General features: G+C 39.8%; 2 protein-coding genes across 4 annotated transcripts; one reads left to right on the top strand and one right to left on the bottom strand.

Annotated features, from left to right (window-relative positions):
- The first annotated feature begins 4087 nt into the window (after positions 1-4087).
- pter (phosphotriesterase related) lies at positions 4088-8283 on the top strand. Of its 3 annotated transcripts, none has more exons than XM_026946295.3 (5): positions 4088-4246; positions 4798-5231; positions 5517-5782; positions 6290-6430; positions 7082-8283. In XM_026946295.3, the coding sequence occupies exons 2-5, from the start codon at positions 4800-4802 to the stop codon at positions 7290-7292; spliced, it is 1050 nt and encodes a 349-aa protein (XP_026802096.3). In that variant the 5' UTR covers positions 4088-4246; positions 4798-4799; the 3' UTR covers positions 7293-8283. The 3 variants fall into 3 exon arrangements, with proteins under 3 accessions (XP_026802096.3, XP_053083467.1, XP_053083468.1); XM_053227492.1 differs by having other exon boundaries at positions 4107-4246; positions 4814-5231; XM_053227493.1 differs by having other exon boundaries at positions 4112-4246; positions 4821-5231.
- Positions 8284-8964: 681 nt separating this feature from the next.
- Positions 8965-11634, bottom strand: c1ql3b (complement component 1, q subcomponent-like 3b). Its single transcript, XM_026946305.3, has 2 exons — positions 10812-11634; positions 8965-9731 (listed from the first exon to the last, which is right to left on the bottom strand). Exons 1-2 carry the CDS (start codon positions 11385-11387, stop codon positions 9552-9554), a joined length of 756 nt encoding a protein of 251 aa, XP_026802106.1. The 5' UTR covers positions 11388-11634; the 3' UTR covers positions 8965-9551.
- Between the last annotated feature and the right edge of the window lie 4247 nt (positions 11635-15881).

Here is a 15881-nt window from a genome sequence, read left to right as displayed (position 1 = left end):
CATTACTTTTTGTCATTTTGGTATCACCATATCGGTGTGTTTAGCGTCTCTAATGAAGTTGTATTAATATTAGTGTTAATATTTTTATACCCAGTTTAACTCAATATTATACACAAGAGTAAAATCCACAAATTAAGAATGCAATATATTGAAGTTATTTTGCAGCCTGATCTAGGGGGAAAATATCTGTTTGGTAAGTCAAAGAAAAGGTTAAATGAAAAATTCAAACATCTATAAACATGAAGACCAAGTGCAAAACGTTTGTTTCTAATATTCTGATTTTGATCATTTTATGCCAGTAGATATTTTAAAATGATTGTGCAACTCAATAAGATTGATATTAAGCAAAGAAAGAAGTACACAGCAAATTCAGCAGTGATAAACGTCTTGGAAACAGTATGCAGCTCTATAATTACCACTAGAATCAAGTCTTTATTTAAATCAGTCATTTTGGTCTGTGTGATGTAAGAATGTGTATGTATGAATGCCAGCAGTAAATGTTTTATCTACGGACTTGTTTAATAAGTAAGGAGTGTGTGATGTTATGGGAAAATAATCAACAATGAGGTGGTATGATGTGGACACAAAGCCAGCCTGAAGGGCAGAAGTTTGGACACCAATTATCTTTTGATTATCTGCCAATTATCGGCGCAACTCTACTTCAGGTAAAGGGAAAATTCTGCACAGTAAATAAAAATTTTGGCTGAAGTATCACCTGATGATGACAACAGAGATTCCTCGGAATGGATGTGCTAGGAGAGCTGTGGAGTAGCCTGTTAAAAACAGTATGAAATGCTCAGCCAAAGTGTTTCTGACTTCCTACTTGTAATTCTCTGACTTTTATTTCTCTCCTTCAGATCCTCCATTCAGATCATTTTTATGGAGATAAATTTGTGCCAAAGCTGAACAAACAAATCTACCATTTCACAAACAAACACAATCTGCTTTGCAAAGGAAACCTTGACGCTTTCTCAAACAAACAGAAAGCAATTTGCAAATACAAAGGGCAATTTAAGAGAATACCGAGATGAAAAAAATTTACTGTTTCATAAATATTTCATCACATTTCACAAATAAATACAATCCATTCTACAAATCTTTGAACAAATACAAAATACAAAGTATACAAATGCACACCTGTATACAGGGGGCGGGGCTAACAAGTGGTTAATATTCCCCTAAGCTCCAGGCTAATAAGGGGGGCAGGGGTAACAAGTGGTTAAGATTCCCCTAGGCTCCAGTCTAATGAAGGGGCGGGGCTAATAAGTGGTTAAGATTCCCCTAAGCTCCACCCTAATTAGGGGGCGGGGCTAACAAGTGGTTAAGATTCCCCTAGGCTCCAGACTAATTAAGGGGCGGGGCTAGCAAGTGGTTAAGATTCCCCTAAGCTCCACCCTTATTAGGGGGCGGGGCTAATAAGTGGTTAAGATTCCCCTAAGTTCCACCCTAATAAGGGGGGCGGGGCTAGCAAGTGGTTAAGATTCCCCTAGGCTCCAGCCTAATGAGGTGGGCGGGGCTAATATGTGGGTAGGACTCCCCTAGGCTCCAGCCTAATAAGGTGGGCGGGGCTAACAAGTGGTAATGTGGCTGGCTGTCTAGATATGGACTTAACATTTTGCCAAATAATCTAAAAAGGGTTAATTATTGATAAACTGAGAAAGAAACTCATCTGGTCGCTGCCACTATTCGACAGCTGTATCCCTGGTGTAATGTCCTGCGTGCTGTAATGCTCCTCCCAGGACACTAGTGTAAAGTGACCCATAGCGCCATCTGCTGTTCTGGAAGAGGAAGTTGCTCAGCTGCATTTGTGAGAAAATCAGAAGAAAAAAAAAAACAGTCACATCTCTCACAAAAGTAGCAGAGAGGTGTGCATTAGTACACTTTGGATTTTGTATTTTTTCAGAGATTTGTAGAATGGATTGTATTTATTTATGAAATATGATGTAGGCTGATTTTTTTTATATATATGTGTGAAACAGTACATGTATTTGTTCCAATAAATACTCTGCGTTTTCTCACAAATTGCCCTTTGTATTTGCAGATCACTTTCCTTTTGTTTAAGAAAGAGTCGAGTTTTCCTTTGCAAAGGAAACACAGATTGTGTTTGTTTGTGAAATGGTAGATTTGTTTGCTCAGTTTTGGCACAAATTTATCTCCATGTTCAGTTTTTGTCCCTGTTTAGTACTGAAGGTAAGCTGCATTACACAGGGATTACCAGTAGAGGGCATCAGTTCCTCAGAAACACAAAAGACCAAACATGGTGCTATAAACAGATGTTTCCTCACCAGCCTCCCTTTTTCTCTCACTGTTCATAAGACAAAAAAATGCAGCTTCCCATGTTTAAAAAAAAAAAAAAAAAAAAAAAAAAAAAAAAAACAGCACATAGACTTTCCTGTGGCAGAAAATCTTCAAAATTAAAAATTTCTGTATCAGTCTTAGATTATGTGGAGTATCCGGCATACATATTCTATAGCAAGTTGGTGCTATAGAAACAATAACATATTAGAATGAGGAAAGATAATAGAAGTTGAAACAAAAAGGAATTAGTGGTCTTCTTTCCACCGTAACCCAAGCTCAAGAGTAACCATCCGACCCTGGAGCTGTGAAAAGCCACCCACTACACCATGTCAAGTAATGACACTACAATAAAGTTAATGCATTAGTATTTAAGTACTTCTTTGTGAAATAAATAGCAGAATTCTACAAATTATTTATTCATTTATTGATGCTCATGTCTCTTTACTGCTACCACTTTTACAGTACAATGGGGGTAAAGTCAAAGTTAGTTAATGGTCAGGAAGCAAGACCACAGGACAGGTCCTGACTCCTTACCTACTGCAGCGTAAAAAACATCTGGTGCTTGAACTGTGATTTAGACCTAAAAATTAGTTGGGTTTTTTTGCTTTGTTTTTTTTTTAACTCACCAGGGGCCAGTCATGAGTGTAGGACGCAAGCCCCGAAACACAGAGAGAAACGGGATTTTTAATTTGCACTAATGACTCTTGCAAAATGCTGATTAAGCAGACTTCACAAAGACGTAGGTGATTCTGGAGACCTACAAAGCTGGAAGATTGAGTGGAGGTAATCAGTATCAAGAGGGGTGGAGTGAAGCTTGGGGAGAGCGGGTTTCTTCACAGTAGGCAGAGCTTTTTCACCCCAGGAGGCCTAGATTTTGGCCCCTGGTGCTGTTCACTGGATATGACACTCCTTACACTCCTTACTCCTTACCATACTCCTGGTCATTTTAACTAGTGGAGAGAAGTTTGCTAACTTTTACATTTTTGCATATCATTGGAAACACAGCAACTGTACAAATGTTGCTATTTTCTACTCTATTATATGCCTTCTTATGATATTTGTGCATTTGCTACTGTACATGGGTAGAAAAATTATAGTATATGCTTTTAATAGTATAATTACTAATCATGGATGGAAAAGGATAGTATAGATAATGTATTGAAATCTTACTCAGTTAAAAGTGGAAGATTTCAGCAAGTTTTAAATGTACTCAAGTACTAAAAAGTAAAAAGTAAATGTTTTAACTGATGAACTGAACAGATCCAAGCAGATTGTGTGCAGATTGTCACCATTCTTGATGGGCTTTTCTACAACACTCAATTTGATTGAATGCTTTAAAGTGAAATGTTTATGAAATGCAAATAAAATGTACAGGATTTCCCATTTGAAGTACAGCATACACTCATTGGCTGGATTAGAAAAAAAGAGACCTCTGAGAAATAAGTACTATGAAGGTGTAAAAAGTAAAAAGTAAACAAAAGGAGTAAAATGTACTTTTTGTTGGAAATGTAATTAAGTTAGAGTTCATGTATTCAGTTTCAATAACACTCAAGTATATACCATAAAAATAATACTATATATAAATTATATAAGTGTAGTAACAAAGTACTATAATATTCATTTTTAGCAGAATAGGCCCAAATCTCAGATTTACCTCCGAATTTGGCCCTGTTTAAAAATGGCGGACGATGTGTTCCCCAGAAGGGGGCGGAAAACCCAAATCTCGCGATAGTTCGGAGTTCAAGTCGCGCGAGTTGTTGTTACTACGGCTGCAATACAAATGGCTCAGTACTTCCTGTATAAATGCCCTACACAGTGCTTAAATTGCTGACGTCTACACCCTACTTAGTGCAGTATATGTGTACTAGAGAGGTATTTGGATTACAGCCACAATGTGACAACTTGTTGATCTGCAAACTGAAGTCTGCAGGACAAATTTGGCCGTAAGGTATAAGAGTTTGCGTATTCTCATAATGCTGGATGATTAATGGTGTGAGGATTAAAGATGAAATAAAGTCACTTTGATTTCATATGTAACGCTTTGTACTTGTGTACTTTATTGCCGTTATGTGAGTGCTTTGTTTGCTATTGTTACAGATTTTAGGCATGCATTATTACTGAGAAAATGCATTTAATTTAAAAGTAGCTAATAGTGTGTTTATTAGTTTATAGCTCCATGAAATCCAGTTCACTCTGCAGTATCAAGAATCAAGAATGCATGCAAGAAGTCAGTGCAATGTTCAAAGTTCATAGTGGGTTAAATAGGTGACTCTTTATAAAAACTTTTGCATCTATAATTTACAGAACAAACCTCAGTAACCTTGGCATTACTGTTCTGCTCTTATACTGCACCACTGTTACATTCTCAATTCTGATTGGTCAGAAGGTGATGATTAATTTCCTAAAACAGCAGCTCTGGCAATAGTTCTTTTCCAAACATTAGAAGAATTCTGTCTAAGCTTGGCACTGAAATAGTCTGCATTTCTGATTTATCTGAAGTCATGTCTCCTCTGAGCGGGAAGGTCCAGACGGTCCTGGGCCCGGTGGATCCTGACCACCTGGGTCGCACCATGACCCACGAGCACCTGACCATGAGCTTCGAGTGCTGCTTCGTCCCGCCGGCTCCAGGACGTGAGGACAATTCCTTGGCACCCATCCAGCTGAAGAACATTCACTGGCTCCAGCAGAACCCGTACAGCCACCGCGAGAACCTCCTACTGTGCCAGGAGATCGAGGCAGTGCGAGACGAACTGGTATGCTTCAAGAAGGCTGGAGGAGGCACCATTGTGGAGAACACGACGACGGGTATAACTCGAAATCTGCCCGCTTTACGCCAGCTGGCCAAGGACACAGGGGTCAACATCGTGGCAGGGGCCGGTTACTACGTGGATGTCACTCATTCTGACGAGACGAGGAAGATGACAGTGGAGAAGGTGTGGGAGTGTTAGTGTTAGCGCTCGTGTTCTGTTTGGCTTAGAATTACCCATAAGCTGGGCTGACATCTTGGCCCAGTTTCTCTAATACATGTGAATTATTTTAACAATAATCTAAATATTATGGATAATTATGTTATCCAGAAATGTAATTTTTCAACAAAACTATTCCTTTAATGCATAGGATCTAGTAACCTAAAAATGAATAATTATTATAAACTTAATTTTTTCTACATCTACAGTTTGGTTTAATATGATTGCTGCTGTTTCTTTATCCCGTGAAAGCTCACTGATGTTATCGTGACCGAGGTGTCGCACGGCGCTGATGGCACAGATATCCGCTGTGGTGTGATTGGAGAGATCGGCACAGGCTGGCCAATCACAGAGAGCGAAAAGAAAGTACTACGTGCCACCGCACATGCTCAGACACAGCTGGGATGTCCGGTTATCATCCACCCGGGCCGGAACCCCGCCGCCCCTGGCGAGATAGTCCGAATCCTTCAGGAGGCTGGAGGAGACGTCTCTAAAACCGTGATGTCTCATCTGGACAGGTGAGCAACAATTTTGTGATTAAATTGAACAAGTATTTCCAGTCATAACCTTGTAATCTTAGTTGGACAGTGGTAAATCTCTTAACAGTACCAATACCTGAATTTCTCCATGTCAAACAGAAGAAAGTCTGAAAACAATAATAAATTATTAAATAAATCACCTGTGCAATAACATACACTCTCACAGCACTAATTCTTCAAATAAGAGCAGATTGTCTACAGCTAACAAATAATCACACACACTTTTTGCGCAAATGTTTGTGTGGTATTATACAATAAAAACACAATATTTCGTTTTTTGCGCGCTATAGTGGTCCAGAATGTTCAGAATAACATTCCGTTTACGTAGGTGGTTTTCCTATAGATATGTAAAGGTTTATTACTGGTTCTTTATTTGTGTTGTCTCTGTCAATGCTGAAAACTTCTTGTACCTTTAAATAGACGAACCTTCAGTTCATCTAGTTCACCTTATTCACATATTTTCTTCTCAATGTTCTCTTCACCTAGAACCATATTTGACCACGGTGAGTTGCTGGAGTTTGCGAAATTAGGAAGCTATCTTGAGTACGACCTCTTCGGCACAGAAATGCTGGATTACCACTTCAATTTGGACATCGACATGCCTAGTGACAGCCAGAGGGTTCAAACGTAAGTAAAAAACACATAGTACAAGACACATACTTCAGTTCTGTAGTATTTCCACACTACTGTTTGCTATATATGGCGAGGAAATGGTTTAAAATGAGACATTGTATGTGTGAAGTATGATTTCAGTCTTATTTCCATAATGGAGTTCGCGTATAACTACTAACATCGCTCATCTACTATTTTAAAGGGGCAGTTAGTGCCTGTGTGGTTTATTGCAATTGTCATAAAAACATTTTTATCTATATGATGAAACTAAGCCTCGTGAGCTGCCTTTTAAGGAAATGACACAGAGTTAATTTCTGTTGCAGAAAACAGATGAAAGCCTAAAATGCAGAAATCAATCAACTGCATGACAGTATTGCAAAAGAGCTTTTAAAAGTTAACTTTAAAATTCTGTAAGTTATTACAGATGTAGAAACACTTAAATTACTACACAAGGAAATTAAAATTGGTGTACCTGTTCCTGAATGTTATGGACATCAGTAAGATATCTATAACGTATATCTAGAAAAAGATATTCTCAGAGATATTCCTGTTTCAGTTTTATTGTTTATGTCATGAGTGTTTCATTTAGTTTCACTCACAGGGTGAGCATGATCATGTTTATTCTTTATTATCATATTGCCTGAATATTAATGTTTCTGTTGCTAGCCTGGCGTTTCTAATTAAAGAGGGCTATGAGGACAGGATCGTCATCTCTCATGATATCCACACCAAGAACCGACTGACCAAATACGGTGGCCACGGATACTCCCACATCCTGAAGAACATCGTCCCCAAAATGCTTTCCAGGGGCATCAGCCAAAAGCAGGTGGACAAGATACTGATAGACAACCCCAAGCAGTGGCTAACCTTTAAATAGATCTGATGTTTAAATCTGATGAAGGGATGATAACCAACCAAAGAGTCATGTGATCATGCAGAAAAAGCGTTGTGCTCTATGAGGAGAAATAACTGCTTGGGATTTTTGCAATAATACCTTTTGACGCTACCTTCTATAATATTCTAAAATCTTCGAATTGATAAAAAGCGATGTATTTTTACAGCTTCAACTACGACATGATTGTTGTGTGTGTGAAATTCAGCGAATTCACAGTGGATGCTTCACCTTGGCTACTCAGTCATTATCCAATTAAGATAAATCCAAATAGATTTCAAGGCTGTTGTTTTGTGTAACTCATCAGGGAAAATGGCTGGATTTGATTCATTAGGAGCACAATTAAAGGAGGGTTTCGGGACATCGTTCAATACTCCAGATAAAATTGAATAGGACGCCTTTTGATTTCAGACAAATACCTTCTGCTAATCATTCTGCCTCAATGGGACGTCACGTCAATGCAATGTCTGGACTGTGATTGTGCTTTTTCTTTTTTTTTTTTCATCCAATCCTAATTAAAAATGCAATCCAACAATGCGGCATTTATTCGCTATAACAACACAAACTAACTGCAGGGAAATAGCACTTTGCAAAACCTTTAAGGTGACTCGCTGCTGCTTAATTTGGCATATCTATCTATGCATTTTTAAATTTAACAGTTAAATATTCACAATTAATAATCAATAGTCCAAATAGCTTGTTATTTGAGATGCAGTTTTGGATTTTTAGATTTTAATGCTCATCGTCTCTTTGCTTTCAATATATAATATTTTTTGATGGATGATTTGATGATGTATATTCGGCATGTTTGTGTTTTTTTTTTCATTTTGGCAAATGAAGATTGAATTTATAGCACTGTGAAAATGAAACACTGAATAAACACTTACAATAAATTAAAAGTATGAAAGGAAATAATGCAATTTGTAATGATTTGTATTGGTAGAAATTCTATTAAAAAATACTTATTCACTTGAAACACTTTTACTTGTTCTTACACTTGTACTTCCATTTACTTGTACATTTTTGAAAAAGTCTCAGTGATTGTGTGACCAAAAACACTGGTTTTGGCTTTATAAAATTTGAAGGATGTTAAAGGGATCCTTTAGAGTTTGCACTGTGAGGGGTGGAGCCTTTAGAGGATGTAGGATGTAGTCTTTTGTTTTAAAGCCAACTCTCTCCTAACATATGACTGCTACCAACTGGAGAGGGTGAAGGCTAACACGTGCTTCCTCCAAGACACGTGAAGCCAGCCAACAGCATTTTTTTCAAACTGCTGCTCATGCTGCATCACAGGGCAGCGTAACACACTCGGAGGAAAGCATTATCCGCCCTCTTCCGCATACCTGATCTCACAGACACCAATGATTGGCTAGTGTCGCTGTGATTGACAGGGAGAGAACATGTGCTCCTCCCACCCAGATGGGCCATTTTTGCTCCCTTGACTCCCTGCCACAGATGGCTGTGGAATTGTCGAGATTTGAATTTGTGAACTCAGGACGATAAGGCGAATTCTTGAAAAGTGTTAGGAGAAGAGATATGAGGAATAAAATAATGGCGCCCGCCTCGTGATTAATCATAACCTAGGTCTAGTCTCGTGTCATAGCTATACACAGATGATCTGTTGACCTTTCTCTGACCCGTAATAACGCTTTGGAAGTTCAGCGGTGAAGATGTATCTTTTATTTTAGTGTAGATTGCACAATGTTTATATTATTCAATAATAAACCAATACAAAGATCAACTGAGGTACAGCATATCAATGTTGGCGTAACTTGTCCGCAGAACCATTTAAGTAGTTTGTCTTATTAAAATTCAGAATGAAGCTCACCAGAAGTGTGACACTGTCACCAACAACATGTGATTGATCGCATGTTGAGGCTCAAAACTCACCAACAAACAAACACAACATGATTACTTAACCCTTTTTCCATAACTCACAGTGATTCGTCTAAAGTCTAACTGGTGGATGAAGTCATCACATGCTTAAGGTCACTATGTCCAACTGACTCCAACTTTTTTCCCAACACCATAAAACGAACCTTTTAAAGGAATTCACACGTTATGCTATCATAACCATCATAACCATCTTGTCCAGCTTTAAGGACGATAACTTTTAATCACAAGTGAACACTGTAATTGCATGATGTAACTGCATTTATTCGCAGCGTTTCCTTTCATTTTAATGTCTCTGAGTGAAAAACCAGGCAGGTTGACTTTCGTGTAAACAACAAGTCCTGTCACGTGTTAATCTGCGTAAATCATGAACCCAGAGAACGTGCTGTATTTGTTGTTGTTCCCTCCGTGCGCTTTGCCGCCGTCCAGCTTGATGTAGATCTCATCTCCAGGCTCCAAGTGTAACACCACGCTGTTGCTGGCGTAGTCATAGTTCTGATCTGCATCCTGAGCGATGGCGCTCGCCCTCACCTAAAAAAAAAAATGTCATGCAGTGATATGCGCTGTAAACAACTGCTGCTGTTTTTAGAGCAAGATTCTACAACAATGTCCTGTATTACAATAAGTTACAGTAATATTGCAATGCATTCTGAGATTTTAGTAAACTTCCAATCATTTCCAGTAAATTACAGAAACTTGGGCTGTTTTTGTGTTGAAGCCGAGCTGGACATACTTTTATAAGACTTTATTTATATTTTACTGAAGAGTTGTGTAGCCTAATGTTTCAGTAAGATACATTGTATGCTAATGCTAGTTCAATTGCATTTACATGTGAGGTGAAGCAAAGTTTCCTTGAACTAGAAAAGTACACCATTTTGTACAGATTTATAGTTAGCATGTCATTTTTACAGTAGCTTTTTTACAGTATGGCAAAACTACAATGCAAAAAATTTCAGGACACTTTTACTCCATGGAGAACAAGTATATATATAAACAATTTTTTTTAAAAAGCTGGTGATGTTTAGAGTCTGCCCAAAGCCCAAAGACTTCAAATTAAAAATATGGACTAAAAAAAGGTGGTAATAACCAGCCAGATCAGAGCAGACCTTGACTAATTATCTCACTTCTCCCACAAACTTGCAAATGTTGCAAATGTTGATGAGCCATGCCATGTCTGGTGTACTGGAGTACTGTACTGTTCCTTGTGGCTGGGGCGGTACCATCACGGTTACATCTTTTGAACCTTTAAAAGGTAGCTTTCAGCTGGGAATGTGGATAAAATGTACCTTTAAAATGAGTTAAGGTAAATAAAGGTACCATGATTAGTACCATAATCTTTAAAGGTACACTACATGCATCTTGCTAGGTAAAAGATAGGTACTAAAGGTACTAAAGGTACCACTGTTTTTTCTGAGAGTGCTCCATTCTGAAGTGGTTTATATGAAGAGGTGTGTCTGGTCTTCCTTCACATGTAGACAGTCAGATTTCAGAAAGGAATAATGTTGGGGTGTTTTGTTTTAATAATGCTAAGACAATTCAGAGCAAGGTAGAAGTTAAAAGTATTATTATTATTATTATTATTATTATTATTATTATTATTATTATTATTACCTGGTTATTTTTGCACAAATCAGCCCACATGCTCGTGCCGTCGCCTCCCCGCATGAGCACGTGGTACACGAAGAAATAGATTCCCGGGATGGAGCAGGTGAACTTGCCGGTGGCCGGGTCGTAGTGGTTGCCCAGGTTAGTGACCACATCGTCGAACTTGAGGACCTCGTAGCCTTCGTGCTGCTTCTTGAGCCCGGCGTAAAAAGCGACTTTGGGTACTGTGGTGTACGTGGCCGCGTTTACGACGCCGCCGCTCACACCGATCACTCCCGGAGGTCCAGGTAACCCGGGCGGTCCTGGATTTCCGACTTTTCCCGGCGGGCCAGGTGGGCCAGGTGGACCTGGCTCACCCTTCGGGCCAACGCGGCCCGTGCGTCCTGGTTCCCCTTTCGGACCGCGGAGAAAAGTGGTCGGAGGCTGCATGGAGCGCGGGTCGCTGCCGGTGGCGCGCGCCGGGGGCTTGATGGTGCCGTAGGGATCACAGACCATCCTGCAGGCGCTGAGCGTCTCGTAGCGCGCGTCCACCCCGGCCGCGTTCACCAGCACCGGGATCAGGATGACCAGCACCAGCACCATGGCCACGCCGAAGATGCCGGCCGCGACCGCGCGCGTTCTCGCGCCCAGCCCGGACAGCGACGGGCGCTCCTCGCGCTGCGTTTTGCGCGCTATCTTGCTCCCGCACACGGAGTGATATCTTGAAGCTGGATGAATCAGCTCGTGCTCTCAAGATGCGTAATCACGACTTAATTATGCGTTAAAGTCGTGAAGGGAACCAGAAAGGCGCGAGGGAAAAGCGCATTACATCTCTTCTGAGTGAGAGAGGTGGAGGAAAAGTGAGAGATAAAGAAAAGGAGAGGGAGAAAAGGGAAGATACGGTGAGAAGAGAGAGGGAGGGGGAGAGCATGTTTTGCCAACAGCTTGATTGTGAAAGTTGAAATAACCAGAGATGCCTTGGAAATTAGCCTCCTGAATTAATTCCCATAATAAAAGTAGGTATGGAGTTCTGCTTACAGACTTCCTACTCAATGAGCAAGTACTTCCTGCTTACACACTGCTATTTCTAAGTATTTTAGAATATATACTTAGAATAGAACAACACAAATCTTAAAGGTGCAATCTGTAATTCTCAAACATGTTCCTAGATCTGTAATAATTCCCTAACTTCAAAGATACCTTAAAAACCTGTTGTTGTTATTATTATTATTGCAATGGATTGTGCCACATGCTTTCTTTCAGAGCTTCTGTTTACATTTTTCCAGCCCAGAAATCGCCTCCACCACCAGCCAACACAAAGCTGCTCAGCTCCACCCCCTTTCCCCAAAAGCCAGTCCTGCATAGTTTGTGCAGAGAGGACCTTCCACAACATTCAATTTAATTGCAAACAAATTAAAAGTAGGATGTCTTTCATTAGCAAAATAATGTAAGCTATTGTGGAGCTATTGTAAGGAATAAAAGTCTTCAGGACATTAAAAGTCTTCAGGATGTTATAAACACTCAGTGGGACAGCATGCGTAAAATGTTTTTTTGCACAACATGTTGTCTCATCAGTATAATTGAGATTCCAATTCACCTGGGAGGAAAGTGGTGTTGCAAAGTGTTGCATAAGAAGAGCTTGAATGCTCGCACTTTTGAACATACACCCACGACCACTCGCAAACACACCCTCTGAGTCAATGATCGCTTGTGGCCTGTCTTGTCCTCTCCAGCTGGCATGCGCAGCCGCTTACTCAGTGCATTTGGACGTTTAGTGCAGATCATGAGTCACATGGTATGTTCAGATGAACAGCCGTGCACCAAACTGGCCTCTGAAAACAAGCTGCAACTTTTTCTATAGAGCAGAGCTTTATTATATTGAAGATCCTAAACGTCTTTGTCTTTTTCAGTCAGAACTGCCGAAAAATGCCTTTAAATTTATTTGGAAGATACACTTGTCCAGATACAAAGCCCATGCCTCCTTTATTGCAATGCACATAGGCCACGCCTCTTTGACTGTGACCGACAGGCACAGAGGCCACACATCTTTCGCTGCGAAAGGCCACACTTCCTGTACTTGGACTGATAGGCACAGAGGACAGACCTCTTTTACTGGGACTGACAATCACAAAGGAACACCACTGAAACTGTCATGCACAAAAGCCAGACCTCTTTCAATGAGACTGAGAGGCACAGAGGCCACGCCTCCTTCACTGGGAATGTCAGGCACTTAGGCAATGCCTACTTCACTGGGACTGAAAGGCACAGAGACCACGCCTCCTTCACTGGAACTGACAGGCAGAGAGGTCACGCCTCCTTCACTAGGACTGACAGGCAGTGAGGCAATGCCTACTTCACTGGGACTGAAAGGCAAAGAGGCCACGCCTCCTTCCCTGGGTATGACAGGCACGGAGGCAATGGCTACTTTACTGGGACTGAAATGCACAGAGGCCACGCCTCCTTCACTAGGATTGACAGGCAGTGAGGCCATGCCTCCTTCACTGGGACTGACAGGCAGTGAGGCCACACCTCCTTCACTAGGACTGACAGGCCCTGAGGCCACGCCTCCTTCACTGGGACTGACAGGCAAACTGTATAGTTCAGAATTTTCCACAAGTCTTTGTTTTGGGTAATTAAAAAATTCAGATTGGAAGACTTCATAACTTTCATAAGTCACTCTTGAGATTCAAAACTTTGGAACTCAAAATCCTTATGTGTACGAATCGCATAGAAGTTAGCAGTCAGTTCTAATAATTAGCAGAAATTACCTGGAATATTAGCAGTAAGAAGTCATTTCTTAATAATTTATGAAAACATCTGAGAGATATTCTTGCTTTGTTTCCACTGTCATTTTGCCTTAACATTGTTTGTACAACACTTTGAGAGCTTTGAGTTTATGAGTACTGAGCACATAGAGGTTAGCAGTCAGTTGTTAGCGGTCAAGTCTAAGTGTAATTAGCTGTAATATTAGCAGTAAGGATCCTTTTCATAGTAATTTACCTACACATCTGAGGAAAATATTAATAAGCTTGTCTTGTTTCCACTGTTATACTGCCTTTACATCGTTTGCACCAAAGATTTAATGGCTAGTTAACTAAATTATTAGCATCTTTTATTAGTTAGCTTATACTCTTGTTTATAGTCCTCACAATTTTAGCTACCGCCTACATAAAAAATACAAGTTTACATGTTTCATTTGAACACGTCATGAGGCACAAGGGGAGAAAACAGAGCAGGCTTTGTTGTTTTTGATTTGGAAATAATTTGTCTTTTGAAGTCTTGAATAAAACATGCTGAGACATAAACCGTCACAGAAATGACTCGGTGAAAATTTTCCGTTATGGTAATGTGCTCAGACACCGTCAATCTGCAGCCGATCTGTTGTCAGTTTTTAAGGGCCCTCACATGAAATATGCATGACGTCCGTGCAGTTTGTAAAACGAAGTGTATACTTTGAAATGCGCTGACAACACTGACAAACAGGGAACGTGAGAGCGTTTTATTTGAGCAGTCAACCCCTTACAGCGGGAACTAAACTGAAATATCACTTATTATTATTTATCATTTAAGACGCTCCAAATGCTACCAGTGTGTTACTAGATCAACCTGGATCAGCTTCAGTGCTTTTACTTCTTCAATGGCGTGTGGATCATCACCTCCTGGTCACCTGCTGTTCCCTGATGACTGTGTTTCTATTGAAGTCGTTGTGAAGTTTCTCGCCCCGGTGCATGTGCCGAGCCAGAACGCAGCATTCGAGCACAGATGAGACCGGAGGAAGAGTAGGTGTGAGCACACCATCACCCCCTCAAAGCATGTCCTCCTACTGGGCCGCCACTCTCTCCTGCCGAGGGATGACTTACTACACTTATATAACCCTCCTGAAACAAACTTGTGTGAGCGTGTGTGTCTGCTGAAATATATTCTGAAGAGCGGGAATAAAATTTCACATTTGGAGTCGCCTGTCAGTCCAGTCATTTGCTCAGCTGTTTCATGAAATGTTTCATGGTCTTTTTTTTTCAAGTTTTTTTTTAATCAATGAAGCAGCTTAACAACAGTACTCCATACTACTAACATAAAACTCCTTCCCTGAGTGTGTGTGTGTGTGTGTGTGCGTGTGTGTCAATATCCATATCTGTAGATGTCTTTGGATTTAAATCCAAAGTGGGCGTGGCTTAAACAGTAAGTTTTTTTATAGAACACTGGGGAAAGCATGGTGTATGAATTCTGGCTCTGACAGTTCCTCGACCTCAGCTACATCACTCCAGTTCATAACTAGATTCAACTAGAGATGTGTTCAAGATTGTTGTTTTTTTTAATCACAGTCATGCAGTTATAATATTTGATATTTTCTAATGAACAAAGCTGGTTTTATTTCCCAAAACATAAACAAACTTGTAGCCTAATGAAACCACTGTGACCCTGACCAGGCAGTTACTAAGGATGAATGACTGAACACTTTATTCGCATAGCATTGCAGTTCAGTGATCTTTCTTTGTCTCACGAACTTCATATCTGCAAATTTTTTGTTGCGTCCCATGAGATCTCAGTCCCGATGTATAATAATAATATTAGTGAACCTTCTAATGGTGTTTTTGAATCTGTTTAGTACACTTTAGCTGTTCCACATAATGTATTTATATTCCAGTACATCCCTAGTGTATGTATATGTCTTTATCAAAATACCATAAAATAACAGTTTAATCGCTTATATTGATTGATTTTAGCACAGAACACATTTTTTTGTCATATGAGGATTGTAGACCTGAGAAATCAATGTATTTATAACAGCAGGACCAAGGTACATGTGAACACAGATCATTTATTTAGCATTCAGTTAAAAGAAAAAACCAAGTCCAAGTGTCAAAGCAAGAAAACATAAAAATTTAAATAAAACAAATAATAAAAATGTGCAAAGAAGCAGATAGCAGAAAACAGTGATGATTTATCATCCAAGCAAACCTAATTGAATTCATACTTACTTAACAATTACTTAATTTTCATTTTAAATTTTAAATGTAAGTACTATAAAATATGAAAACTGGTGGGTATGAAAGAATATGAGAAATGAATGAGAAATATTTATTATTAAATGTGAAT

This window comes from Pangasianodon hypophthalmus, chromosome 21 (genome assembly GCF_027358585.1).
Source record: "Pangasianodon hypophthalmus isolate fPanHyp1 chromosome 21, fPanHyp1.pri, whole genome shotgun sequence".
NCBI classification, from domain to species: Eukaryota; Metazoa; Chordata; class Actinopteri; order Siluriformes; family Pangasiidae; genus Pangasianodon; species Pangasianodon hypophthalmus.
Note: the sequence above shows the minus strand (reverse complement) of the source record. Positions and strands in the feature narration are given on the sequence as shown.

Coding starts and splice junctions, on each gene's coding strand:
- pter (XM_026946295.3), top strand. CDS start 4,800: ATGTCTCCTCTGAGCGGGAAGGTCCAGACGGTCCTGGGCCCGGTGGAT. Junction 5,232..5,516: donor GGAAGATGACAGTGGAGAAG/GTGTGGGAGTGT, acceptor ATCCCGTGAAAG/CTCACTGATGTTATCGTGAC. Junction 5,783..6,289: donor GTGATGTCTCATCTGGACAG/GTGAGCAACAAT, acceptor CTCTTCACCTAG/AACCATATTTGACCACGGTG.
- c1ql3b (XM_026946305.3), bottom strand. CDS start 11,387: ATGGTGCTGGTGCTGGTCATCCTGATCCCGGTGCTGGTGAACGCGGCC. Junction 9,732..10,811: donor ATTTGTGCAAAAATAACCAG/GTAATAATAATA, acceptor TTTTTTTTTTAG/GTGAGGGCGAGCGCCATCGC.